Source organism: Somniosus microcephalus, chromosome 1 (genome assembly GCF_052327205.1).
Source record: "Somniosus microcephalus isolate GS21.2 chromosome 1, FLI_Smic_1.0, whole genome shotgun sequence".
Classification (NCBI taxonomy): domain Eukaryota; kingdom Metazoa; phylum Chordata; class Chondrichthyes; order Squaliformes; family Somniosidae; genus Somniosus; species Somniosus microcephalus.
In genome coordinates this window covers 2,980,706-3,005,099 of record NC_140987.1, presented here as the reverse complement: position 1 = coordinate 3,005,099, position 24,394 = coordinate 2,980,706, and the positions used below count along the sequence as shown (strand labels likewise).

The 24,394-nt window shown below is 62.7% G+C and overlaps 1 protein-coding gene across 1 annotated transcript in view; it reads right to left on the bottom strand.

The window, feature by feature from the left end:
- Positions 1 to 5,149: 5,149 nt before the first annotated feature.
- The window catches only part of LOC147123895 (complement component C9-like), a 56,069-nt gene continuing 36,824 nt past the window's right edge, over positions 5,150 to 24,394 (bottom strand). Inside the window, exon 3 of the mRNA XM_086002551.1 lies at positions 5,150 to 5,471. Within this exon, the coding sequence (XP_085858677.1) occupies positions 5,205 to 5,471 (267 nt within the window). The 3' untranslated portion in view covers positions 5,150 to 5,204. The remainder of the gene's footprint in view (positions 5,472 to 24,394) is intronic.

Below are 24,394 nucleotides of genomic sequence, written 5' to 3'. Positions count from 1 at the left end.
TGGGGGCTCGGGGAGCAATGGAGACTGGGGAATGGGGGCTCGGAGAGAGATGGAGACTGGGGAATGGGTTGGGGGGAGAGATGGAGACTGGGGAATGGGGGCTCGGGGAGAGAGAGAGGGAGACTGGGGAATGGGGGCTCGGGGAGAGAGGGAGAGACTGGGGAATGGGGGCTCGGGGAGAGAGAGGGAGACTGGGGAATGGGGGCTCGGGGAGCAATGGAGACTGGGGAATGGGGGCTCGGAGAGAGAGGGAGACTGGGGAATGGGGGCTCGGGGAGAGATGGAGACTGGGGAATGGGTTGGGGGGAGAGATGGAGACTGGGGAATGGGGGCTCGGGGAGAGAGAGAGGGAGACTGGGGAATGGGGGCTCGGGGAGAGAGAGAGAGACTGGGGAATGGGGGCTCGGGGAGAGAGGGAGAGACTGGGGAATGGGGGTTCGGGGAGAGAGAGAGGGAGACTGGGGAATGGGGGCTCGGAGAGAGATGGAGACTGGGGAATGGGGGCTCGGAGAGAGAGGGAGACTGGGGAATGGGGGCTCGGGGAGAGAGGGAGACTGGGGAATGGGGGCTCGGGGAGCAATGGAGACTGGGGAATGGGGGCTCGGAGAGAGATGGAGACTGGGGAATGGGGGCTCGGAGAGAGAGGGAGACTGGGGAATGGGGGCTCGGGGAGAGATGGAGACTGGGGAATGGGGGCTCGGAGAGAGATGGAGACTGGGGAATGGGGGCTCGGAGAGAGAGGGAGACTGGGGAATGGGGGCTCGGGGAGAGAGGGAGACTGGGGAATGGGTTGGGGGGAGAGAGGGAGACTGGGGAATGGGGGCTCGGGGAGAGAGAGAGGGAGACTGGGGAATGGGGGCTCGGAGAGAGAGGGAGACTGGGGAATGGGTTGGGGGGAGAGAGGGAGACTGGGGAATGGGGGCTCGGGGAGAGAGAGAGGGAGACTGGGGAATGGGGGCTCGGGGAGAGATGGAGACTGGGGAATGGGTTGGGGGGAGAGAGGGAGAGACTGGGGAATGGGGGCTCGGGGAGAGAGAGAGGGAAACTGGGGAATGAGGGCTCGGGGAGAGAGAGAGAGACTGGGGAAGGGGGGCTCGGGGAGAGAGAGAGGGAGACTGGGGAATGGGGGCTCGGGGAGAGAGAGAGGGAGACTGGGGAATGGGGGCTTGGGGAGAGAGAGAGGGAGACTGGGGAATGGGGGTTCGGGGAGAGAGGGAGACTGGGGAATGGGTTGCGGGGAGAGATGGAGACTGGGGAATGGGTTGGGGGGAGAGACGGAGACTGGGGAATGGGGGCTCGGGGAGAGATGGAGACTGGGGAATGGGTTGGGGGGAGAGATGGAGACTGGGGAATGGGGGCTCGGAGAGAGGGACAGACTGGGGAATGAGGGCTCGGGGAGAGAGAGAGAGACTGGGGAAGGGGGGCTCGGGGAGAGAGAGAGGGAGACTGGGGAATGGGGTCTCGGGGAGAGAGAGAGGGAGACTGGGGAATGGGGGCTCGGGGAGAGAGAGAGGGAGACTGGGGAATGGGGGCTCGGGGAGAGATGGAGACTGGGGAATGGGTTGGGGGGAGAGATGGAGACTGGGGAATGGGTTGCGGGGAGAGATGGAGACTGGGGAATGGGTTGGGGGAGAGACGGAGACTGGGGAATGGGGGCTCGGGGAGAGATGGAGACTGGGGAATGGGTTGGGGGGAGAGATGGAGACTGGGGAATGGGGGCTCGGAGAGAGGGACAGACTGGGGAATGGGGGCTCGGAGAGAGGGACAGACTGGGGAATGGGGGCTCGGAGAGTGGGACAGACTGGGGAATGGGTTGGGGGGAGAGATGGAGACTGGGGAATGGGGGCTCGGGGAGCAATGGAGACTGGGGAATGGGGGCTCGGAGAGAGATGGAGACTGGGGAATGGGTTGGGGGGAGAGACTCAGCATCATCTGCTCCCGCCGTGTGGATCAGGAAACATAATGACTAGCTCTTTTCACAACTGAAACAAAAGTGGTAGGATTGTTGGAAAGAGTTGCAGTTATATATTCTCAGCATTTATAGACACTTGAAATGTTCTTTTTTCCTCATTTAACACGACAAACACACATACACCTATCACAGTAAAAGACCAATCTTAACATGAAATCCTTGTGCATCTCAACCTGGAATATCCAAGGCCTACGCTCTTCTGTGCTTGGCCTGAAGAGCAGGACCTCAGAGTTCCGAGATGAAATCAAAGATCTAGACATTATGGCCTAGAAATTCAGTATAGCCACGTTTGGGGCACTACAGAATGGCGTTCGCTAACTTTTGCGCCCTGAGCAACTTAGCGCCACCTTCGCCGATATTCAGTCACATCGCCCCAAGAGGTTGCTGCTGCGCTAAAGCAGGCGATGCACAACTATCATTAGGCGCTAAGCCGAGGCTGCTGGTTGGCGCAGTGGACCGCGGGCGTCATATCCTCTTCCCTGAGGGTGGCAGGAGGCCGCTGCCCGCCGAATATCGGAAAGCATGGAGGGATGTGGCAAACAGGGTCACATCCAACAGCGTGGTTGGCAGTGTAGGGGGTTTTTTTCTGCTCTCTTGCCCGTTCTGGCCCCCTGCCAGGCTTCGTGCAAGAATTACCCTTGAGTGGTTCGACCCACCCCCCCTACGGTTCTAGACCTTGGACTTAGATGCAGAGAACAGTAGTGCAGAGAAGAGGACTCAATAGACCAGGCTGAATAGCACGAAATGGATGCTTTTATTTTTGAACAGTTTGAAGCATTACAAAATACATGTCATAGGCACAGATTAAAGTAACTACAATCATGCACAAATTTATGAACTTGACTCTATGGAAATGGGGAACACACGGCACATCGTAAAAGGGGAAACACATTACGATTTCCCTTAACTCCCTCCCCTATACCTAAACTAAGTTTCGACCTGGGGAACTTGGGATCATGCTCACCACTCTCGAAATCGCGAAAAGGGGTTCGCAGACTTTTTGACACCGCTTCCCGTCGTCACGTGGATTGGAAGCTTCTGGCGCAGTCGATATTCTCTCCTCCCTCGAGGCGGTGGGGTAGACCCAGCCTCGATGAGCGCTCGTCAAGGTTGAGATCCACAATCGTGGATTTTGGTTCATGGAGTAGACCTAGATGCAGGTTATGCACATGGGAGAATCTTGTGGCATCGATCGCCGGTTCTCCAGAGGGTTTCTTCTCCGTCGGCCTGGGTCGTCGATGATCTCCCGACCCCAGTACCCGGGCCACCCTTGTCGTCTTCTCATCGTGGCCGAGCCTTGTTTGGCTGAACACCGGCCACGTTGTCCTTTTTCCGAAACCGTCCGTCTTTAAAAAGACGAAAACGTTTTCATCGATCTGCCGAAGTGGAAGAGGCGCCGATCCGGGCACCGTCCGCCCTTCGTTCGTTCCTCGTAGAAGAAAGTTCTTGAAGAAATGGAAGCCTGAAGTCACCCAACAAGAAGCCGTAGCAGTGAAGAAGTAACTTAGATGGACTTTCAATCCATAGTTATACTCTTTTGGGACAGTCTTATCTCCCGCCAAATCATAGTCCTGTCTTTGTATTAATTTTGGCGGGCAGAAATCTCTGCAGGGGCGCTTTGTCTTGTAACGGAGCCGGTGATAACTTGAACTGGCCTTCCTGGCCGATAATGTCTGTTAATGTCCTTTGCATTGTCACCGCGGCTCGGTTCGCATATTGATCGGTCCGGACATTTTCCTTGATGGCTGCTAAACGGTTTTTCCTTTGTACGATAAATGGGTATAAGTGTTTTTACATTGTCCGCCCATATCTTGATGGGCCCCATCCTGTACTTATAATCCATTGAATATGTATGCTGTTGCTCTGAGTTTCGGTTCCCAGATACTGGCTTTCGCGGGCTCACTGTCTTCAATCCACAAGCCTGTCTGGCTTGCAGTAACAGAAATAAAATGGTTCATAAACGAAGCTCCCGTATCCAACAGGTAACTACCCCTTTGTTTCTCCACCTCCATCTCCACCACAGGTCTTCTCCAAGCGTCATAGCGGAGCGGACACAAGTAGATGGGCTGCGTGGGCGTCAGTCATTTAGGTGTTTCGGCTGGGGTCTCGGGGGCGATAGGGCTGTTAGCAACCGCTACCTTCCCCTGCCAGGTCATCAGAGACCGCATAGTCTCCAAGACTGACTCGATCGCAGCGGGGTCCACAACCGCACCACCCCCTTTATTCGGGGCAGAGGCTACGGTTGGGTTCTGGACTGGTGTTGGGGCAGCGGCCTGCACTTGTGGTTGTGCTGGTGTTGGGTAAACTCTCGGGCCGTTGGCGACTCGGGCTTGGGCTTGATCTTGGGCTGCGGCGAACGCTCTCTCCCTCTTATCCTTCCAAGGATTCCTACAGTCCTTGCGCCAATGACCCTCCTTCCCACACCCGTAACAACTGCTATTTGCTTGGGGATGGCGATTTCCCTCCTGACGCCATTCCTTTTTAGCAGAGGCTGCGGGTCTCACCTCATGCACCTTTCCTTTCACAACAGGCGTTTTCTTGCCCTTGTTGTTTCTATAACTGATCGTGAGCTGATCTAGTACTACTTCCTCCGTGGAGCGGGCGTTAGTGGGGTCAAACCATGCTTTGGCCTGTTCCTTCACTACTGGCAGGCAACCTGCTACCAGGCACCGAAGCCAGTGAGCCCTTTGTTCGCCATCCAGTCCGGCCCGGGCCGGCCCGCCCGGGCAGCTGCGCCGATACACTGGCCACAACCTGTCGGCGAAAACCCGTGGGGGTTCTCCCTCTAGCTGCACTGTCTTTTCTAAACGGAGGAACGGAGTTCCGTCCCCCTCTCCCATGATCTCCAGAATCTCATCCCGTAGCAACTCATAGTCCCTGTGCCCTCTCTTGCTCTCGTCAGGGAGACACTGGAGGAGCGAACTGTCCAGGGAGAACAGCAGCATTTTAGACTGTTCAACCCCGTCGCAGTCATTGACTGCTACGGTCTGCTCCACGTCCCTGAAATGCACGGAGGGATCTCCTGACTCGGAGAGTTTTGGGATGTGACTTATCATCTCTCTTAGCTGTCGTGCGCTATGAGGCATTATGATCTGACTCTCAAGGGGTCCGTCATCGCCATTTTCTTCATTTGGACCGATCCTCCGGAAAAGGAACTAGATCGAAGGCAGGGCTGCGATCGGACAAAAGAATAAAAGAACCAAAAGAAGTAAAAGAGAGGAGTAACCCGGCTTTACACCCTTAAACAACTTGACTCACGTTCTCTGGCCATTTCGGACTTGTCCAACACGTACACCATTTGATATTCACCACCCAGGGTCCCAGAGGAAGAGTAGTGTGTGCCATAGTCCTCCAAGATTTTAAAATACACTCCCTTGTCATATTCTGTGGGCAGGTTCTTCAGATCAAAAATAAAATCCTCGTCCAACTCGTAGCGATTCCTGCGCATGTGGAAGTTTGCCAGCTGTACTTGACCTTTGACCCGGAAGTATTCGTTGGTCTAGGTTGTGAAGAAATTTAAAAAAAAAATCAATTATTTCACATTGAGAATTAAATTTTGCACATAAGAAATGAGGAACCTATGGCCAGTGACACACTCCGACCCAACCTGTCATCGCCCACGCCTCTCCTCCGCCAAAACCTGTCCCCCCGCTCACACCCCTCCTCCCTCTCCTTCTCCACCCAGTCTCTGTCCTCCCGCTCGCTCTCTCCCCCCGCTCGCTCTCTCCCCCCGCTCGCTCGCTCTCTCCCCACTCCTTCTCCACCCAGTCTCTCTCCTCCCGCTCGCTCTCTCCCCCCGCTCGCTCGCTCTCTCCCCACTCCTTCTCCACCCAGTCTCTCTCCTCCCGCTCGCTCTCTCCTCCCCCGCTCGCTCTCTCCCCACTCCTTCTCCACCCAGTCTCTCTCCTCCCGCTCGCTCTCTCCCCCCGCTCGCTCGCTCTCTCCCCACTCCTTCTCCACCCAGTCTCTCTCTCCCCGCTCGCTCTCTCCCCCCGCTCGCTCGCTCTCTCCCCACTCCTTCTCCACCCAGTCTCTGTCCCCCCGCTCGCTCTCTCCCCCCGCTCGCTCGCTCTCTCCCCACTCCGTCTCCACCCAGTCTCTGTCCCCCCGCTCGCTCTCTCCCCCCGCTCGCTCGCTCTCTCCCCACTCCTTCTCCACCCAGTCTCTCTCCTCCCGCTCGCTCTCTCCCCCCGCTCGCTCGCTCTCTCCCCACTCCTTCTCCACCCAGTCTCTCTCCCCCCGCTCGCTCTCTCCTCCCCCGCTCGCTCTCTCTCCCCACTCCTTCTCCACCCAGTCTCTCTCCTCCTGCTCGCTCTCTCCCCCCGCTCACTCTCTCTCTCCCCACTCCTTCTCCACCCAGTCTCTCTCCTCCTGCTCGCTCTCTCCCCCCGCTCGCTCTCTCTCTCCCCACTCCTTCTCCACCCAGTCACTCTCCTCCTGCTCGCTCTCTCCCCCCGCTCGCTCTCTCTCCCCACTCCTTCTCCACCCAGTCTCTCTCCTCCCGCTCGCTCTCTCCCCCCGCTCGCTCTCTCTCTCCCCACTCCTTCTCCACCCAGTCTCTCTCCTCCCGCTCGCTCTCTCCCCCCGCTCGCTCTCTCTCTCCCCACTCCTTCTCCACCCAGTCTCTCTCCTCCTGCTCGCTCTCTCCCCCCGCTCGCTCTCTCTCTCCCCACTCCTTCTCCACCCAGTCTCTCTCCTCCCGCTCGCTCTCTCCCCCCGCTCGCTCGCTCTCTCCCCACTCCTTCTCCACCCAGTCTCTCTCCTCCCGCTCGCTCTCTCCCCCCGCTCGCTCTCTCTCTCCCCACTCCTTCTCCACCCAGTCTCTGTCCCCCCGCTCGCTCTCTCCCCCCGCTCGCTCGCTCTCTCCCCACTCCTTCTCCACCCAGTCTCTCTCCCCCCGCTCGCTCTCTCCCCCCGCTCGCTCGCTCTCTCCCCACTCCTTCTCCACCCAGTCTCTCTCCCCCCGCTCGCACTCTCCTCCCCCGCTCGCTCTCTCTCCCCACTCCTTCTCCACCCAGTCTCTCTCCTCCCGCTCGCTCTCTCCCCCCGCTCGCTCTCTCTCTCCCCACTCCTTCTCCACCCAGTCTCTCTCCTCCTGCTCGCTGTCTCCCCCCGCTCGCTCGCTCTCTCCCCACTCCTTCTCCACCCAGTCTCTCTCCCCCCGCTTGCTCGCTCTCTCCCCACTCCTTCTCCACCCAGTCTCTCTCCCCCCGCTCGCTCGCTCTCTCCCCACTCCTTCTCCACCCAGTCTCTCTCCTCCCGCTCGCTCTCTCCCCCCGCTCGCTCTCTCTCTCCCCACTCATTCTCCACCCAGTCTCTCTCCTCCTGCTCGCTCTCTCCCCCCGCTCGCTCTCTCTCTCCCCACTCCTTCTCCACCCAGTCTCTCTCCTCCCGCTCGCTCTCTCCCCCCGCTCGCTCTCTCTCTCCCCTCTCCTTCTCCACCCAGTTTCTCTCTCCCCGCTCGCTCTCTCCCCCCGCTCGCTCTCTCTCTCCCCACTCCTTCTCCACCCAGTCTCTGTCCCCCCGCTCGCTCTCTCCCCCCGCTCGCTCTCTCTCTCCCCACTCCTTCTCCACCCAGTCTCTCTCCTCCCGCTCGCTCTCTCCCCCCGCTCGCTCGCTCTCTCCCCACTCCTTCTCCACCCAGTCTCTGTCCCCCCGCTCGCTCTCTCCCCCCGCTCGCTCGCTCTCTCCCCACTCCTTCTCCACCCAGTCTCTCTCCCCCCGCTCGCTCTCTCCTCCCCCGCTCGCTCTCTCTCCCCACTCCTTCTCCACCCAGTCTCTCTCCTCCCGCTCGCTCTCTCCCCCCGCTCGCTCTCTCTCTCCCCACTCCTTCTCCACCCAGTCTCTCTCCTCCCGCTCGCTCTCTCCCCCCGCTCGCTCGCTCTCTCCCCACTCCTTCTCCACCCAGTCTCTGTCCCCCCGCTCGCTCGCTCTCTCCCCACTCCTTCTCCACCCAGTCTCTGTCCCCCCGCTCGCTCGCTCTCTCCCCACTCCTTCTCCACCCAGTCTCTCTCCTCCCGCTCGCTCTCTCCCCCCGCTCGCTCTCTCTCTCCCCACTCCTTCTCCACCCAGTCTCTCTCCTCCTGCTCGCTCTCTCCCCCCGCTCGCTCTCTCTCTCCCCACTCCTTCTCCACCCAGTCTCTCTCCTCCCGCTCGCTCTCTCCCCCCGCTCGCTCTCTCTCTCCCCTCTCCTTCTCCACCCAGTTTCTCTCTCCCCGCTCGCTCTCTCCCCCCGCTCGCTCTCTCTCTCCCCACTCCTTCTCCACCCAGTCTCTCTCCCCCCGCTCGCTCTCTCCCCCCGCTCGCTCTCTCTCCCCACTCCTTCTCCACCCAGTCTCTCTCCTCCCCCGCTCGCTCTCTCTCCCCACTCCTTCTCCACCCAGTCTCTCTCCTCCCGCTCGCTCTCTCCCCCCGCTCGCTCTCTCTCTCCCCACTCCTTCTCCACCCAGTTTCTCTCTCCCTGCTCGCTCTCTCCCCCCGCTCGCTCTCTCTCTCCCCACTCCTTCTCCACCCAGTCTCTCTCCTCCCGCTCGCTCTCTCCCCCCGCTCGCTCTCTCTCTCCCCACTCCTTCTCCACCCAGTCTCTCTCCTCCCGCTCGCTCTCTCCCCCCGCTCGCTCTCTCTCTCCCCACTCCTTCTCCACCCAGTCTCTCTCCTCCCGCTCGCTCTCTCCCCCCGCTCGCTCTCTCTCTCCCCACTCCTTCTCCACCCAGTCTCTGTCCCCCCGCTCGCTCTCTCCCCCCGCTCGCTCTCTCTCCCCACTCCTTCTCCACCCAGTCTCTCTCCTCCCCCGCTCGCTCTCTCTCCCCACTCCTTCTCCACCCAGTCTCTCTCCTCCCGCTCGCTCTCTGCCCCCGCTCGCTCTCTCTCTCCCCACTCCTTCTCCACCCAATCTCTCTCCTCCCGCTCGCTCTCTCCCCCCGCTCGCTCTCTCTCTCCCCACTCCTTCTCCACCCAGTCTCTCTCCTCCCGCTCGCTCTCTCCCCCCGCTCGCTCTCTCTCTCCCCACTCTTTCTCCACCCAGTCTCTCTCCTCCCGCTCGCTCTCTCCCCCCGCTCGCTCTCTCTCTCCCCACTCCTTCTCCACCCAGTCTCTCTCCTCCCGCTCGCTCTCTCCCCCCGCTCGCTCTCTCTCTCCCCACTCCTCCTCCACCCAGTCTCTCTCCTCCCGCTCGCTCTCTCCCCCCGCTCGCGCTCTCTCTCCCCACTCCTTCTCCACCCAGTCTCTCTCCTCCCGCTCGCTCTCTCCCCCCGCTCGCTTTCTCTCTCCCCTCTCCTTCTCCACCCAGTTTCTCTCTCCCCGCTCGCTCTCTCCCCCTGCTCGCTCTCTCTCTCCCCACTCCTTCTCCACCCAGTCTCTCTCCTCCCGCTCGCTCTCTCCGCTCGCTCTCTCTCCCCACTCCTTCTCCACCCAGTCTCTCTCCTCCCGCTCGCTCTCTCCCCCCGCTCGCTCTCTCTCTCCCCACTCCTTCTCCACCCAGTCTCTCTCCTCCCGCTCGCTCTCTCCCCCCGCTCGCTCTCTCTCTCCCCTCTCCTTCTCCACCCAGTTTCTCTCTCCCCGCTCGCTCTCTCCCCCCGCTCGCTCTCTCTCTCCCCACTCCTTCTCCACCCAGTCTCTCTCCTCCCGCTCGCTCTCTCCCCCCGCTCGCTCTCTCTCTCCCCACTCCTTCTCCACCCAGTCTCTCTCCTCCCGCTCGCTCTCTCCCCCCGCTCGCTCTCTCTCTCCCCACTCCTTCTAAACCCAGTCTCTCTCCTCCCGCTCGCTCTCTCCCCCCGCTCGCTTTCTCTCCCCCCTCTCCTTCTCCACCCAGTTTCTCTCTCCCCGCTCGCTCTCTCCCCCTGCTCGCTCTCTCTCTCCCCACTCCTTCTCCACCCAGTCTCTCTCCTCCCGCTCGCGCTCTCCGCTCGCTCTCTCTCCCCACTCCTTCTCCACCCAGTCTCTCTCCTCCCGCTCGCTCTCTCCCCCCGCTCGCTCTCTCTCTCCCCACTCCTTCTCCACCCAGTCTCTCTCCTCCCGCTCGCTCTCTCCCCCCGCTCGCTCTCTCTCTCCCCTCTCCTTCTCCACCCAGTTTCTCTCTCCCTGCTCGCTCTCTCCCCCTGCTCGCTCTCTCTCTCCCCACTCCTTCTCCACCCAGTCTCTCTCCTCCCGCTCGCTCTCTCCCCCCCCGCTCACTCTCTCTCTCCCCTCTCCTTCTCCACCCAGTTTCTCTCTCCCCGCTCGCTCTCTCTCCGCTCGCTCCCTCTCTCTCCCCACTCCTTCTCCACCCAGTTTCTCTCTCCGCCGCTCGCTGTCTCTCTCTGTCCCCCTGCTAGCTCCCTCTCTCCCCCCGCTCGCGCTCTCTCTCAACCCCCGCTCGCTCTTTCTCTCTCTTCCCCCACTCGCTCCCTCTCTCTCGCCCCGCTCGCTCCCTCTCTCTCCCCCCGATCGCTCTCTCCACCCGCTCGCGCTCTCTCTCAACCCCCGCTCGCTCTTTCTCTCTCTTCCCCCACTCGCTCCCCCTCTCTCCCCCCGCTCGCTCCCTCTCTCTCCCCCCACTTGCTCTATCTCTCTACCCCCGCTCGCTCTATCTCTCTCCCCCCGCTCGCTCCCTCTCTCTCCCCCCCCACTTGCTCTATCTCTCTACCCCCGCTCGCTCTATCTCTCTCCCCCCGCTCGCTCTATCTCTCTCCCCCCACTCGCTCTCTCTCCCTCCCCCCGCTCGCTCTATCTCTCTCTCCCCCCGCTCGCTCTATCTCTCTTCCCCCGCTCGCTCCCTCTCTCTCCCCCCCGCTCGCTCCCTCTCTCTCCCCCCGCTCGCTCCCTCTCTCTCCCCCCGCTCGCTCTATCTCTCTCCCCCCCGCTCGCTCCCTCTCTCTCCCCCCACTCGCTCTATCTCTCTCCCCCACTTGCTCCCTCTCTCTCCCCCCGCTCACTCCCTCTCTCTCCCCCCGCTCACTCTATCTCTCTCCCCCACTCGCTCCCTCTCTCTTACCCCGCTCGCTCCCTCTCTCTCTCTCCCCCCGCTCGCTCCCTCTCTCTCCCCGCGCTCGCTCTATCTCTCTCCCCGCGCTCGCTCTATCTCTCTCCCCGCGCTCGCTCTATCTCTCTCCCCCCGCTCGCTCTATCTCTCTCCCCCACTCGCTCCCTCTCTCTCCCTCCACTCGCTCTATCTCTCTCCCCCACTCGCTCCCTCTCTCTCCCCCGCTCGCTCTCTCTGTCTCCCCCCGCTCGCTCTATCTCTCTCCCCCGCTCGCTCCCTCTCTCTTCTCCCTCTCTCTCCCCCCGCTCGCTCCCTCGCTCTCCCCCCGCTCGCTCCCTCGCTCTCCCCCCGCTCGTTCCCTCGCTCTCCCCGCGCTCGCTCCCTCTCTCTCCCCCCGTTCGCTCCCTCTCTCTTCCCCCGCTCGCTCCCTCTCTCTTCCCCCGCTCGCTCCCTCTCTCCCCCCGCTCGCTCCCTCTCTCTCCCCCCCACTTGCTCTATCTCTCTCCCCCGCTCACTCCCTCTCTCTCCCCCCGCTCGCTCTATCTCTCTCCCCCGCTCGCTCCCTCTCTCTCCGCCCGCTCGCTCCCTCTCTCTCCCCCGCTCGCTCTATCTCTCTCCCCCGCTCGCTCCCTCTCTCTCCCCCCCGCTCGCTCCCTCACTCTCCCCCCGCTCGCTCCCTCTCTCTCCCCCCGCTCGCTCCCTCTCTCTCCCCCCGCTCGCTCCCTCTCTCTCCCCCCGCTCGCTCCCTCTCTCTCCCCCCGCTCGCTCCCTCTCTCTCCCCCCGCTCGCTCCCTCTCTCTCCCCCCGCTCGCTCCCTCTCTCTCCCCCCGCTCGCTCCCTCTCTCTCCCCCCGCTCGCTCCCTCTCTCTCCCCCCGCTCGCTCCCTCTCTCTCCCCCCGCTCGCTCCCTCTCTCTCCCCCCGCTCGCTCCCTCTCTCTCCCCCCGCTCGCTCCCTCTCTCTCCCCCCGCTCGCTCCCTCTCTCTCCCCCCGCTCGCTCCCTCTCTCTCCCCCCGCTCGCTCCCTCTCTCTCCCCCCGCTCGCTCCCTCGCTCTCCCCCCGCTCGCTCCCTCTCTCTCCCCCCGCTCGCTCCCTCTCTCTCTCCCCCGCTCGCTACCTCTCTCTCCCCCCGCTCGCTCCCTCGCTCTTCCCCCGCTCGCTCCCTCTCTCTCCCCCCGCTCGCTCCCTCTCTCTCCCCCGCTCGCTGCCTCTCCCCCGCTCGCTCCCTCTCTCTCCCCCCGCTCGCTCCCTCTCTCTCTCCCCCCGCTCGCTCTATCTCTCTCCCCCCCCGCTCGCTCTATCTCTCTCCCCCCCGCTCGCTCTGTCTCTCTCCCCTCACTCGCTCTCTCTCTCTCCCCCCGCTCGCTCCCTCTCTCTCTCCCCCCGCTCGCTCCCTCTCTCTCCCCGCGCTCGCTCTATCTCTCTCCCCGCGCTCGCTCTATCTCTCTCCCCGCGCTCGCTCTATCTCTCTCCCCCCGCTCGCTCTATCTCTCTCCCCCACTCGCTCCCTCTCTCTCCCTCCACTCGCTCTATCTCTCTCCCCCACTCGCTCCCTCTCTCTCCCCCGCTCGCTCTCTCTGTCTCCCCCCGCTCGCTCTATCTCTCTCCCCCGCTCGCTCCCTCTCTCTTCTCCCTCTCTCTCCCTCCGCTCGCTCCCTCGCTCTCCCCCCGCTCGCTCCCTCGCTCTCCCCCCGCTCGTTCCCTCGCTCTCCCCCCGCTCGCTCCCTCTCTCTCCCCCCGTTCGCTCCCTCTCTCTTCCCCCGCTCGCTCCCTCTCTCTTCCCCCGCTCGCTCCCTCTCTCCCCCCGCTCGCTCCCTCTCTCTCCCCCCCACTTGCTCTATCTCTCTCCCCCGCTCACTCCCTCTCTCTCCCCCCGCTCGCTCTATCTCTCTCCCCCGCTCGCTCCCTCTCTCTCCGCCCGCTCGCTCCCTCTCTCTCCCCCGCTCGCTCCATTTCTCTCCCCCGCTCGCTCCCTCTCTCTCCCCCCCGCTCGCTCCCTCACTCTCCCCCCGCTCGCTCCCTCTCTCTCCCCCCGCTCGCTCCCTCTCTCTCCCCCCGCTCGCTCCCTCTCTCTCCCCCCGCTCGCTCCCTCTCTCTCCCCCCGCTCGCTCCCTCTCTCTCCCCCCGCTCGCTCCCTCTCTCTCCCCCCGCTCGCTCCCTCTCTCTCCCCCCGCTCGCTCCCTCTCTCTACCCCCGCTCGCTCCCTCTCTCTCCCCCCGCTCGCTCCCTCTCTCCCCCCCGCTCGCTCCCTCTCTCTCCCCCCGCTCGCTCCCTCTCTCTCCCCCCGCTCGCTCCCTCGCTCTCCCCCCGCTCGATCCCTCTCTCTCCCCCCGCTCGCTCCCTCTCTCTCTCCCCCGCTCGCTACCTCTCTCTCCCCCCGCTCGCTCCCTCGCTCTTCCCCCGCTCGCTCCCTCTCTCTCCCCCCGCTCGCTCCCCCTCTCTCCCCCGCTCGCTGCCTCTCCCCCGCTTGCTCCCTCTCTCTCCCCCCGCTCGCTCCCTCTCTCTCTCCCCCCGCTCGCTCTATCTCTCTCCCCCCCCGCTCGCTCTATCTCTCTCCCCCCCCGCTCGCTCTGTCTCTCTCCCCTCACTCGCTCTCTCTCTCTCCCCCCGCTCGCTCCCTCTCTCTCTCCCCCCGCTCGCTCTATCTCTCTCCCCTCACTCGCTCTCTCTCTCTCTCTCCCCTCACTCGCTCTCTCTCTCTCTCCCCCCGCTCGCTCCCTCTCTCTCCCCCCGCTCGCTCCCTCTCTCTCCCCCCGCTCGCTCCCTCTCTCTCCCCCCGCTCGCTCCCTCTCTCCCCACTCCTTCTCCACCCAGTCTCTCTCCTCCCGCTCGCTCTCTCCCCCCGCTCGCTCTCTCTCTCCCCTCTCCTTCTCCACCCAGTTTCTCTCTCCCCGCTCGCTCTCTCCCCCTGCTCGCTCTCTCTCTCCCCACTCCTTCTCCACCCAGTCTCTCTCCTCCCGCTCGCTCTCTCACCCCCCGCTCACTCTCTCTCTCCCCTCTCCTTCTCCACCCAGTTTCTCTCTCCCCGCTCGCTCTCTCTCCGCTCGCTCCCTCTCTCTCCCCACTCCTTCTCCACCCAGTTTCTCTCTCCGCCGCTCGCTGTCTCTCTCTGTCCCCCTGCTAGCTCCCTCTCTCCCCCCGCTCGCGCTCTCTCTCAACCCCCGCTCGCTCTTTCTCTCTCTTCCCCCACTCGCTCCCTCTCTCTCGCCCCGCTCGCTCCCTCTCTCTCCCCCCGATCGCTCTCTCCACCCGCTCGCGCTCTCTCTCAACCCCCGCTCGCTCTTTCTCTCTCTTCCCCCACTCGCTCCCCCTCTCTCCCCCCGCTCGCTCCCTCTCTCTCCCCCCACTTGCTCTATCTCTCTACCCCCGCTCGCTCTATCTCTCTCCCCCCGCTCGCTCCCTCTCTCTCCCCCCCCACTTGCTCTATCTCTCTACCCCCGCTCGCTCTATCTCTCTCCCCCCGCTCGCTCTATCTCTCTCCCCCCACTCGCTCTCTCTCCCTCCCCCCGCTCGCTCTATCTCTCTCTCCCCCCGCTCGCTCTATCTCTCTTCCCCCGCTCGCTCCCTCTCTCTCCCCCCCGCTCGCTCCCTCTCTCTCCCCCCGCTCGCTCCCTCTCTCTCCCCCCGCTCGCTCTATCTCTCTCCCCCCCGCTCGCTCCCTCTCTCTCCCCCCCCGCTCGCTCCCTCTCTCTCCCCCCACTCGCTCTATCTCTCTCCCCCACTTGCTCCCTCTCTCTCCCCCCGCTCACTCCCTCTCTCTCCCCCCGCTCACTCTATCTCTCTCCCCACTCGCTCCCTCTCTCTTACCCCGCTCGCTCCCTCTCTCTCTCTCCCCCCGCTCGCTCCCTCTCTCTCCCCGCGCTCGCTCTATCTCTCTCCCCGCGCTCGCTCTATCTCTCTCCCCGCGCTCGCTCTATCTCTCTCCCCCCGCTCGCTCTATCTCTCTCCCCCACTCGCTCCCTCTCTCTCCCTCCACTCGCTCTATCTCTCTCCCCCACTCGCTCCCTCTCTCTCCCCCGCTCGCTCTCTCTGTCTCCCCCCGCTCACTCTATCTCTCTCCCCCGCTCGCTCCCTCTCTCTTCTCCCTCTCTCTCCCCCCGCTCGCTCCCTCGCTCTCCCCCCGCTCGCTCCCTCGCTCTCCCCCCGCTCGTTCCCTCGCTCTCCCCCCGCTCGCTCCCTCTCTCTCCCCCCGTTCGCTCCCTCTCTCTTCCCCCGCTCGCTCCCTCTCTCTTCCCCCGCTCGCTCCCTCTCTCCCCCCGCTCGCTCCCTCTCTCTCCCCCCCACTTGCTCTATCTCTCTCCCCCGCTCACTCCCTCTCTCTCCCCCCGCTCGCTCCCCCTCTCTCCCCCGCTCGCTGCCTCTCCCCCGCTTGCTCCCTCTCTCTCCCCCCGCTCGCTCCCTCTCTCTCTCCCCCCGCTCGCTCTATCTCTCTCCCCCCCCGCTCGCTCTATCTCTCTACCCCCCCGCTCGCTCTGTCTCTCTCCCCTCACTCGCTCTCTCTCTCTCCCCCCGCTCGCTCCCTCTCTCTCTCCCCCCGCTCGCTCTATCTCTCTCCCCTCACTCGCTCTCTCTCTCTCTCTCCCCTCACTCGCTCTCTCTCTCTCTCCCCCCGCTCGCTCCCTCTCTCTCCCCCCGCTCGCTCCCTCTCTCTCCCCCCGCTCGCTCCCTCTCTCTCCCCCCGCTCGCTCCCTCTCTCCCCACTCCTTCTCCACCCAGTCTCTCTCCTCCCGCTCGCTCTCTCCCCCCGCTCGCTCTCTCTCTCCCCTCTCCTTCTCCACCCAGTTTCTCTCTCCCCGCTCGCTCTCTCCCCCTGCTCGCTCTCTCTCTCCCCACTCCTTCTCCACCCAGTCTCTCTCCTCCCGCTCGCTCTCTCCCCCCCCGCTCACTCTCTCTCTCCCCTCTCCTTCTCCACCCAGTTTCTCTCTCCCCGCTCGCTCTCTCTCCGCTCGCTCCCTCTCTCTCCCCACTCCTTCTCCACCCAGTTTCTCTCTCCGCCGCTCGCTGTCTCTCTCTGTCCCCCTGCTAGCTCCCTCTCTCCCCCCGCTCGCGCTCTCTCTCAACCCCCGCTCGCTCTTTCTCTCTCTTCCCCCACTCGCTCAATCTCTCTCGCCCCGCTCGCTCCCTCTCTCTCCCCCCGATCGCTCTCTCCACCCGCTCGCGCTCTCTCTCAACCCCCGCTCGCTCTTTCTCTCTCTTCCCCCACTCGCTCCCCCTCTCTCCCCCCGCTCGCTCCCTCTCTCTCCCCCCACTTGCTCTATCTCTCTACCCCCGCTCGCTCTATCTCTCTCCCCCCGCTCGCTCCCTCTCTCTCCCCCCCCACTTGCTCTATCTCTCTACCCCCGCTCGCTCTATCTCTCTCCCCCCGCTCGCTCTATCTCTCTCCCCCCACTCGCTCTCTCTCCCTCCCCCCGCTCGCTCTATCTCTCTCTCCCCCCGCTCGCTCTATCTCTCTTCCCCCGCTCGCTCCCTCTCTCTCCCCCCCGCTCGCTCCCTCTCTCTCCCCCCGCTCGCTCCCTCTCTCTCCCCCCGCTCGCTCTATCTCTCTCCCCCCCGCTCGCTCCCTCTCTCTCCCCCCCCGCTCGCTCCCTCTCTCTCCCCCCACTCGCTCTATCTCTCTCCCCCACTTGCTCCCTCTCTCTCCCCCCGCTCACTCCCTCTCTCTCCCCCCCGCTCACTCTATCTCTCTCCCCACTCGCTCCCTCTCTCTTACCCCGCTCGCTCCCTCTCTCTCTCTCCCCCCGCTCGCTCCCTCTCTCTCCCCGCGCTCGCTCTATCTCTCTCCCCGCGCTCGCTCTATCTCTCTCCCCCCGCTCGCTCTATCTCTCTCCCCCACTCGCTCCCTCTCTCTCCCTCCACTCGCTCTATCTCTCTCCCCCACTCGCTCCCTCTCTCTCCCCCCCCGCTCGCTCTCTCTGTCTCCCCCCGCTCGCTCTATCTCTCTCCCCCGCTCGCTCCCTCTCTCTTCTCCCTCTCTCTCCCCCCGCTCGCTCCCTCGCTCTCCCCCCGCTCGCTCCCTCGCTCTCCCCCCGCTCGTTCCCTCGCTCTCCCCCCGCTCGCTCCCTCTCTCTCCCCCCGTTCGCTCCCTCTCTCTTCCCCCGCTCGCTCCCTCTCTCTTCCCCCGCTCGCTCCCTCTCTCCCCCCGCTCGCTCCCTCTCTCTCCCCCCCCACTTGCTCTATCTCTCTCCCCGCTCACTCCCTCTCTCTCCCCCCGCTCGCTCTATCTCTCTCCCCCGCTCGCTCCCTCTCTCTCCGCCCGCTCGCTCCCTCTCTCTCCCCCGCTCGCTCTATCTCTCTCCCCCGCTCGCTCCCTCTCTCTCCCCCCCGCTCGCTCCCTCACTCTCCCCCCGCTCGCTCCCTCTCTCTCCCCCGCTCGCTCCCTCTCTCTCCCCCCGCTCGCTCCCTCTCTCTCCCCCCGCTCGCTCCCTCTCTCTCCCCCCGCTCGCTCCCTCTCTCTCCCCCCGCTCGCTCCCTCTCTCTCCCCCCGCTCGCTCCCTCTCTCTCCCCCCGCTCGCTCCCTCTCTCTCCCCCCGCTCGCTCCCTCTCTCTCCCCCCGCTCGCTCCCTCTCTCTCCCCCCGCTCGCTCCCTCTCTCTCCCCCCGCTCGCTCCCTCTCTCTCCCCCCGCTCGCTCCCTCTCTCTCCCCCCGCTCGCTCCCTCGCTCTCCCCCCGCTCGCTCCCTCTCTCTCCCCCCGCTCGCTCCCTCTCTCTCTCCCCCGCTCGCTACCTCTCTCTCCCCCCGCTCGCTCCCTCGCTCTTCCCCCGCTCGCTCCCTCTCTCTCCCCCCGCTCGCTCCCTCTCTCTCCCCCGCTCGCTGCCTCTCCCCCGCTCGCTCCCTCTCTCTCCCCCCGCTCGCTCCCTCTCTCTCTCCCCCCGCTCGCTCTATCTCTCTCCCCCCCCGCTCGCTCTATCTCTCTCCCCCCCCGCTCGCTCTGTCTCTCTCCCCTCACTCGCTCTCTCTCTCTCCCCCCGCTCGCTCCCTCTCTCTCTCCCCCCGCTCGCTCCCTCTCTCTCCCGCGCTCGCTCTATCTCTCTCCCCGCGCTCGCTCTATCTCTCTCCCCGCGCTCGCTCTATCTCTCTCCCCCCGCTCGCTCTATCTCTCTCCCCCACTCGCTCCCTCTCTCTCCCTCCACTCGCTCTATCTCTCTCCCCCACTCGCTCCCTCTCTCTCCCCCGCTCGCTCTCTCTGTCTCCCCCCGCTCGCTCTATCTCTCTCCCCCGCTCGCTCCCTCTCTCTTCTCCCTCTCTCTCCCCCCGCTCGCTCCCTCGCTCTCCCCCCGCTCGCTCCCTCGCTCTCCCCCCGCTCGTTCCCTCGCTCTCCCCCCGCTCGCTCCCTCTCTCTCCCCCCGTTCGCTCCCTCTCTCTTCCCCCGCTCGCTCCCTCTCTCTTCCCCCGCTCGCTCCCTCTCTCCCCCCGCTCGCTCCCTCTCTCTCCCGCTCGCTCCCTCTCTCTCCCCCCCACTTGCTCTATCTCTCTCCCCCGCTCACTCCCTCTCTCTCCCCCCGCTCGCTCTATCTCTCTCCCCCGCTCGCTCCCTCTCTCTCCGCCCGCTCGCTCCCTCTCTCTCCCCCGCTCGCTCTATCTCTCTCCCCCGCTCGCTCCCTCTCTCTCCCCCCCGCTCGCTCCCTCACTCTCCCCCCGCTCGCTCCCTCTCTCTCCCCCCGCTCGCTCCCTCTCTCTCCCCCCGCTCGCTCCCTCTCTCTCCCCCCGCTCGCTCCCTCTCTCTCCCCCCGCTCGCTCCCTCTCTCTCCCCCCGCTCGCTCCCTCTCTCTCCCCCCGCTCGCTCCCTCTCTCTCCCCCCGCTCGCTCCCTCTCTCTCCCCCCGCTCGCTCCCTCTCTCTCCCCCCGCTCGCTCCCTCTCTCTCCCCCCGCTCGCTCCCTCTCTCTCCCCCCGCTCGCTCCCTCGCTCTCCCCCCGCTCGATCCCTCTCTCTCCCCCCGCTCGCTCCCTCTCTCTCTCCCCCGCTCGCTACCTCTCTCTCCCCCCGCTCGCTCCCTCGCTCTTCCCCCGCTCGCTCCCTCTCTCTCCCCCCCGCTCGCTCCCCCTCTCTCCCCCGCTCGCTGCCTCTCCCCCGCTTGCTCCCTCTCTCTCCCCCCGCTCGCTCCCTCTCTCTCTCCCCCCGCTCGCTCTATCTCTCTCCCCCCCCGCTCGCTCTATCTCTCTCCCCCCCCGCTCGCTCTGTCTCTCTCCCCTCACTCGCTCTCTCTCTCTCCCCCCGCTCGCTCCCTCTCTCTCTCCCCCCGCTCGCTCTATCTCTCTCCCCTCACTCGCTCTCTCTCTCTCTCTCCCCTCACTCGCTCTCTCTCTCTCTCCCCCCGCTCGCTCCCTCTCTCTCCCCCCGCTCGCTCCCTCTCTCTCCCCCCGCTCGCTCCCTCTCTCTCCCCCCGCTCGCTCCCTCTCTCTCCCCCGCTCGCTCCCTCTCTCTCCCCCGCTCGCTCCCTCTCTCTCCCCCGCTCGCTCCCTCTCTCTCCCCCCGCTCGCTCCCTCTCTCTCCCCCCGCTCGCTCCCTCTCTCTCCCCCGCTCGCTCCCTCTCTCTCCCCCCGCTCGCTCCCTCTCTCTCCCCCCGCTCGCTCTCTCTCTCTCCCCCCGCTCGCTCTATCTCTCTCCCCCCGCTCGCTCTATCTCTCTCCCCCGCTCGCTCCCTCTCTCTCCCCCCGCTCGCTCCCTCTCTCTCTCCCCCGCTCGCTCCCTCTCTCTCCCCCCGCTCGTTCCCTCGCTCTTCCCCCGCTCGCTCCCTCTCTCTCCCCCCGCTCGCTCCCTCTCTCTCCCCCCGCTCGCTCCCTCTCTCTCCCCCGCTCGCTCCCTCTCTCTCCCCCGCTCGCTCCCTCTCTCTCCCCCGCTCGCTCCCTCTCTCTCCCCCGCTCGCTCCCTCTCTCTCTCCCCCCGCTCGCTCTATCTCTCTCCCCTCACTCGCTCTCTCTCTCTCCCCCCGCTCGCTCCCTCTCTCTCCCCCCGCTCGCTCCCTCTCTCTCTCCCCCCGCTCGCTCTATCTCTCTCCCCTCGCTCGCTCTCTCTCTCTCTCCCCCCCGCTCGCTCCCTCTCTCCCCCCGCTCGCTCCCTCTCTCCCCCCGCTCGCTCCCTCTCTCTCCCCCGCTCGCTCCCTCTCTCTCCCCCCGCTCGCTCCCTCTCTCTCCCCCGCTCGCTCCCTCTCTCTCCCCCGCTCGCTCCCTCTCTCTCCCCCCGCTCGCTCCCTCTCTCTCCCCCCGCTCGCTCTCTCTCTCCCCACTCCTTCTCCACCCAGTCTCTCTCCTCCCGCTCGCTCTCTCCCCCCCGCTCGCTCTCTCTCTCCCCACTCCTTCTCCACCCAGTCTCTCTCCTCCCGCTCGCTCTCTACCCCCGCTCGCTCTCTCTCTCCCCACTCCTTCTCCACCCAGTCTCTCTCCTCCCGCTCGCTCTCTCCCCCCGCTCGCGCTCTCTCTCCCCACTCCTTCTCCACCCAGTCTCTCTCCTCCCGCTCGCTCTCTCCCCCCGCTCGCTTTCTCTCTCCCCTCTCCTTCTCCACCCAGTTTCTCTCTCCCCGCTCGCTCTCTCCCCCTGCTCGCTCTCTCTCTCCCCACTCCTTCTCCACCCAGTCTCTCTCCTCCCGCTCGCTCTCTCCGCTCGCTCTCTCTCCCCACTCCTTCTCCACCCAGTCTCTCTCCTCCCGCTCGCTCTCTCCCCCCGCTCGCTCTCTCTCTCCCCACTCCTTCTCCACCCAGTCTCTCTCCTCCCGCTCGCTCTCTCCCCCCGCTCGCTCTCTCTCTCCCCTCTCCTTCTCCACCCAGTTTCTCTCTCCCCGCTCGCTCTCTCCCCCCGCTCGCTCTCTCTTCTCCCCACTCCTTCTCCACCCAGTCTCTCTCCTCCCGCTCGCTCTCTCCCCCCGCTCGCTCTCTCTCTCCCCACTCCTTCTCCACCCAGTCTCTCTCCTCCCGCTCGCTCTCTCCCCCCGCTCGCTCTCTCTCTCCCCACTCCTTCTCCACCCAGTCTCTCTCCTCCCGCTCGCTCTCTCCCCCCGCTCGCTTTCTCTCTCCCCTCTCCTTCTCCACCCAGTTTCTCTCTCCCCGCTCGCTCTCTCCCCCTGCTCGCTCTCTCTCTCCCCACTCCTTCTCCACCCAGTCTCTCTCCTCCCGCTCGCTCTCTCCGCTCGCTCTCTCTCCCCACTCCTTCTCCACCCAGTCTCTCTCCTCCCGCTCGCTCTCTCCCCCCCCGCTCGCTCTCTCTCTCCCCACTCCTTCTCCACCCAGTCTCTCTCCTCCCGCTCGCTCTCTCCCCCCGCTCGCTCTCTCTCTCCCCACTCCTTCTCCACCCAGTCTCTCTCCTCCCGCTCGCTCTCTCCCCCCCCGCTCGCTCTCTCTCTCCCCTCTCCTTCTCCACCCAGTTTCTCTCTCCCCGCTCGCTCTCTCTCCGCTCGCTCCCTCTCTCTCCCCACTCCTTCTCCACCCAGTTTCTCTCTCCGCCGCTCGCTGTCTCTCTCTGTCCCCCTGCTAGCTCCCTCTCTCCCCCCGCTCGCGCTCTCTCTCAACCCCCGCTCGCTCTTTCTCTCTCTTCCCCCACTCGCTCCCCCTCTCTCCCCCCGCTCGCTCCCTCTCTCTCCCCCCACTTGCTCTATCTCTCTACCCCCGCTCGCTCTATCTCTCTCCCCCCGCTCGCTCCCTCTCTCTCCCCCCCCACTTGCTCTATCTCTCTACCCAGAGCGACTACAAGAGGCTCCAGAGGCCCAGGTAGGCCCCAGTGCGGCATCGGCAGCGGGTGGAGGCGGAGCTGAGCGGCAGAGCGACTACAAGAGGCTCCAGAGGCCCAGGTAGGCCTCACCAATCTCCAATCTCAGGGAAGGAGAGAGTTAAAAAGCCATTTAAAAAAACAGCTGAGGCGGAAGTCCAGCTCGTGAGCTTTATTTCAGAAGCGGACCTGGTGGGAAGCACCCAGGTGAAAGGTATTTAAGGAGGGTGGTGGCGTAAACCCGAGTTCCTACAGAGTAGGAAACCCCACCCACCCTCCTCCTCTAACCTAGTAGTCTTTTAGCAGCTGTCTAAAAACAGAGGTCACAAATTTTTTGGTCTCAGTTTCTTTTCAGCAGGGCAGGAACCGGGAGGAGCGGGAAGTCGGCGTAGGACCAAGGGGACACAAGACCGGGAAGTCAGCGAAAGACCAGGGAGGTAAGACTAACTGGTAAGTACTTTCCTCAAACCTTCCTAGAAAGTAAAACCAAAACTAGTGGGATTTGGTTAGTTTAAAAAGGAATAAGAGGAGTACAGTATACATTGGTCTAAGTAAGCTTCGGGAAAACAAAAGTCGATAAATAAACTAAAACTAGAAAATTAAAAAGTAATATAAGGGTTAAGTCATGGCAGTAGAGCTCGGACCTGTGTCATGCTCCTCCTGTAACATGTGGGAAATCAGGGACGCTTCCTGTGTCCCTGACGACTATGTGTGCGGGAAGTGTGTCCAGCTGCAGCTCATGTGGGACCGCATGACGGCCCTTGAGCTGCAGATGGACTCACTTTGGAGCATCCACGATTCTGAGAGGGGTGTGGATAGCACATTTAGTGAGTTGGTCACACCGCAGGTTAAGGCCAGCGTAGACAGTACATGGGTGACCAAAAGGCAGAGCAAGGGCAGGAAGGTAGTGCAGAAATCCCCTGGGGTTGTCTCCCTTAGCAACAGGTTCACCGTCTTAGGTACTGTTGTCGGGGGGGGTGACGCATCGGGGGAAGGCACCAGCAGCCAGGCTCATGGCACCATGACTGGCTCTGTTGCAAAGAAGGGAGGGAAAAAGAGTGGCAGGGCTATAGTAATAGGGGATTCGATTGTAAGGGGAATAGATAGGGGTTTCTGTGGTCGCGACCGAGACTCCAGGATGGTATGTTGCCTCCCTGGTGCAAGGGTCAAGGATGTCTCGGCGCGGGTGCAGAACATTCTGGAGGGGGAGGGGGAACAGCCAGTTGTCGTGATACATGTTGGTACCAACGACGTAGCTAAAAAAAGGGAAGAGGTCCTACAAGTAGAATTTAGGGAGTTAGGAGCCAAGCTAAAAAGTAGGACCTCGAAGGTAGTAATCTCTGGATTACTACCAGTGCCACGTGCTAGTAAGAGTACAGAGAACAGGATAGTTAGGCTAAATACGTGGCTTGAGCAGTGGTGTAAGAGGGAGGGTTTTAAATTTTTGAGGCATTGGAACCAGTTTTGTGGTAGGTGTGACCTATACAAAAGGGACGGTCTACACCTGTGCAGAGATGGAACTGATGTTCTCGGGGTAATTTTTGATAAAGCAGTTCGGGAGCATTTAAACTAGTATGGCAGGGGGCTAGAAACCTATGTAGTGAAATAGAGGAAAGTGAAAGGCAGACAGAAATAAATGGTAAAAGGGTGAGGAACAAAAAACAAAGGGCCAAACTAATTCATAAAAAATGTGAGCATAAAAAAAGCCTGAGGGTTTTATACCTTAATGCGAGAAGCATCAGGAACAAGGTAGATGAATTAGCTGTGGAAATAGAGGTTAATAATTATGATCTAATTGGGATTACGGAAACATGGTTGCAGGGTGAGCAGGGCTGGGAGCTTAACATACAGGGGTATTCAGTATTTAGGAAGGATCGACAAAAAAGAAAGGGAGGAGGGGTAGCATTGCTAGTAAAAGAGGGGATAAATGCAATTGAAAGGAAGGATATTAACTCAGTTAATACAGAATCTATATGGGTGGAGCTAAGAAATAGCGAGGGGGCGAAAAACATTAATAGGAGTGGTATATAGGCCTCCAAATAGTAAAATAGAGGTTAGGGAGGGCATCACGAGGGAAATTAGAGAAGCGTGCAATAAGAGCACAGCTGTCATCATAGGTGACTTTAACTTACATATAGATTGGACTAGCCTAATCAGTAAAAATAATGAGGAGGAGGAATTCCTTGAGTGTTTAAGGGATGGTTATCTGGATCAATATGTCGAGGAACCAACTCGGGAACAGGCTATATTGGACTGGGTACTGTGCAATGAGAAGGGACTAATCAGTAATCTTGTTGTACGGGGACCCTTGGGTCAGAGCGATCATAACATGATCGATTTCTCACTCGAAATGGAGAGCGAAGAAATTGACTCAGAGACTAAGGTCCTGAATTTAAACAAGGGGAATTATGATGCCATGAGACGGGAACTGAGTAGGTCTGATTGGACAACGTTCCTGAGAGGACTGGAGGTAGATAAACAATGGCAAACATTTAAAGATAGAATGACAAAATTGCAAAAATTGTTTATACCAATCTGGCATAAAAGGAAATCTAAAAAGGTGACTCAACCGTGGATAACAGGGGAAATTAGAGACAGCATAAAATCCAAAGATAGGGCGTATAAAATAGCCAAAAAAAGCGCCAGAGCGGAAGATTGGGAACAGTTTAAGATAGAGCAAAGGAGGGCAAAGGGCATGATCAAGAGGGGCAAAATAGCTTACGAAAACAAGCTGGCGGAAAATATAAAAACTAACTCCAAAAGCTTTTA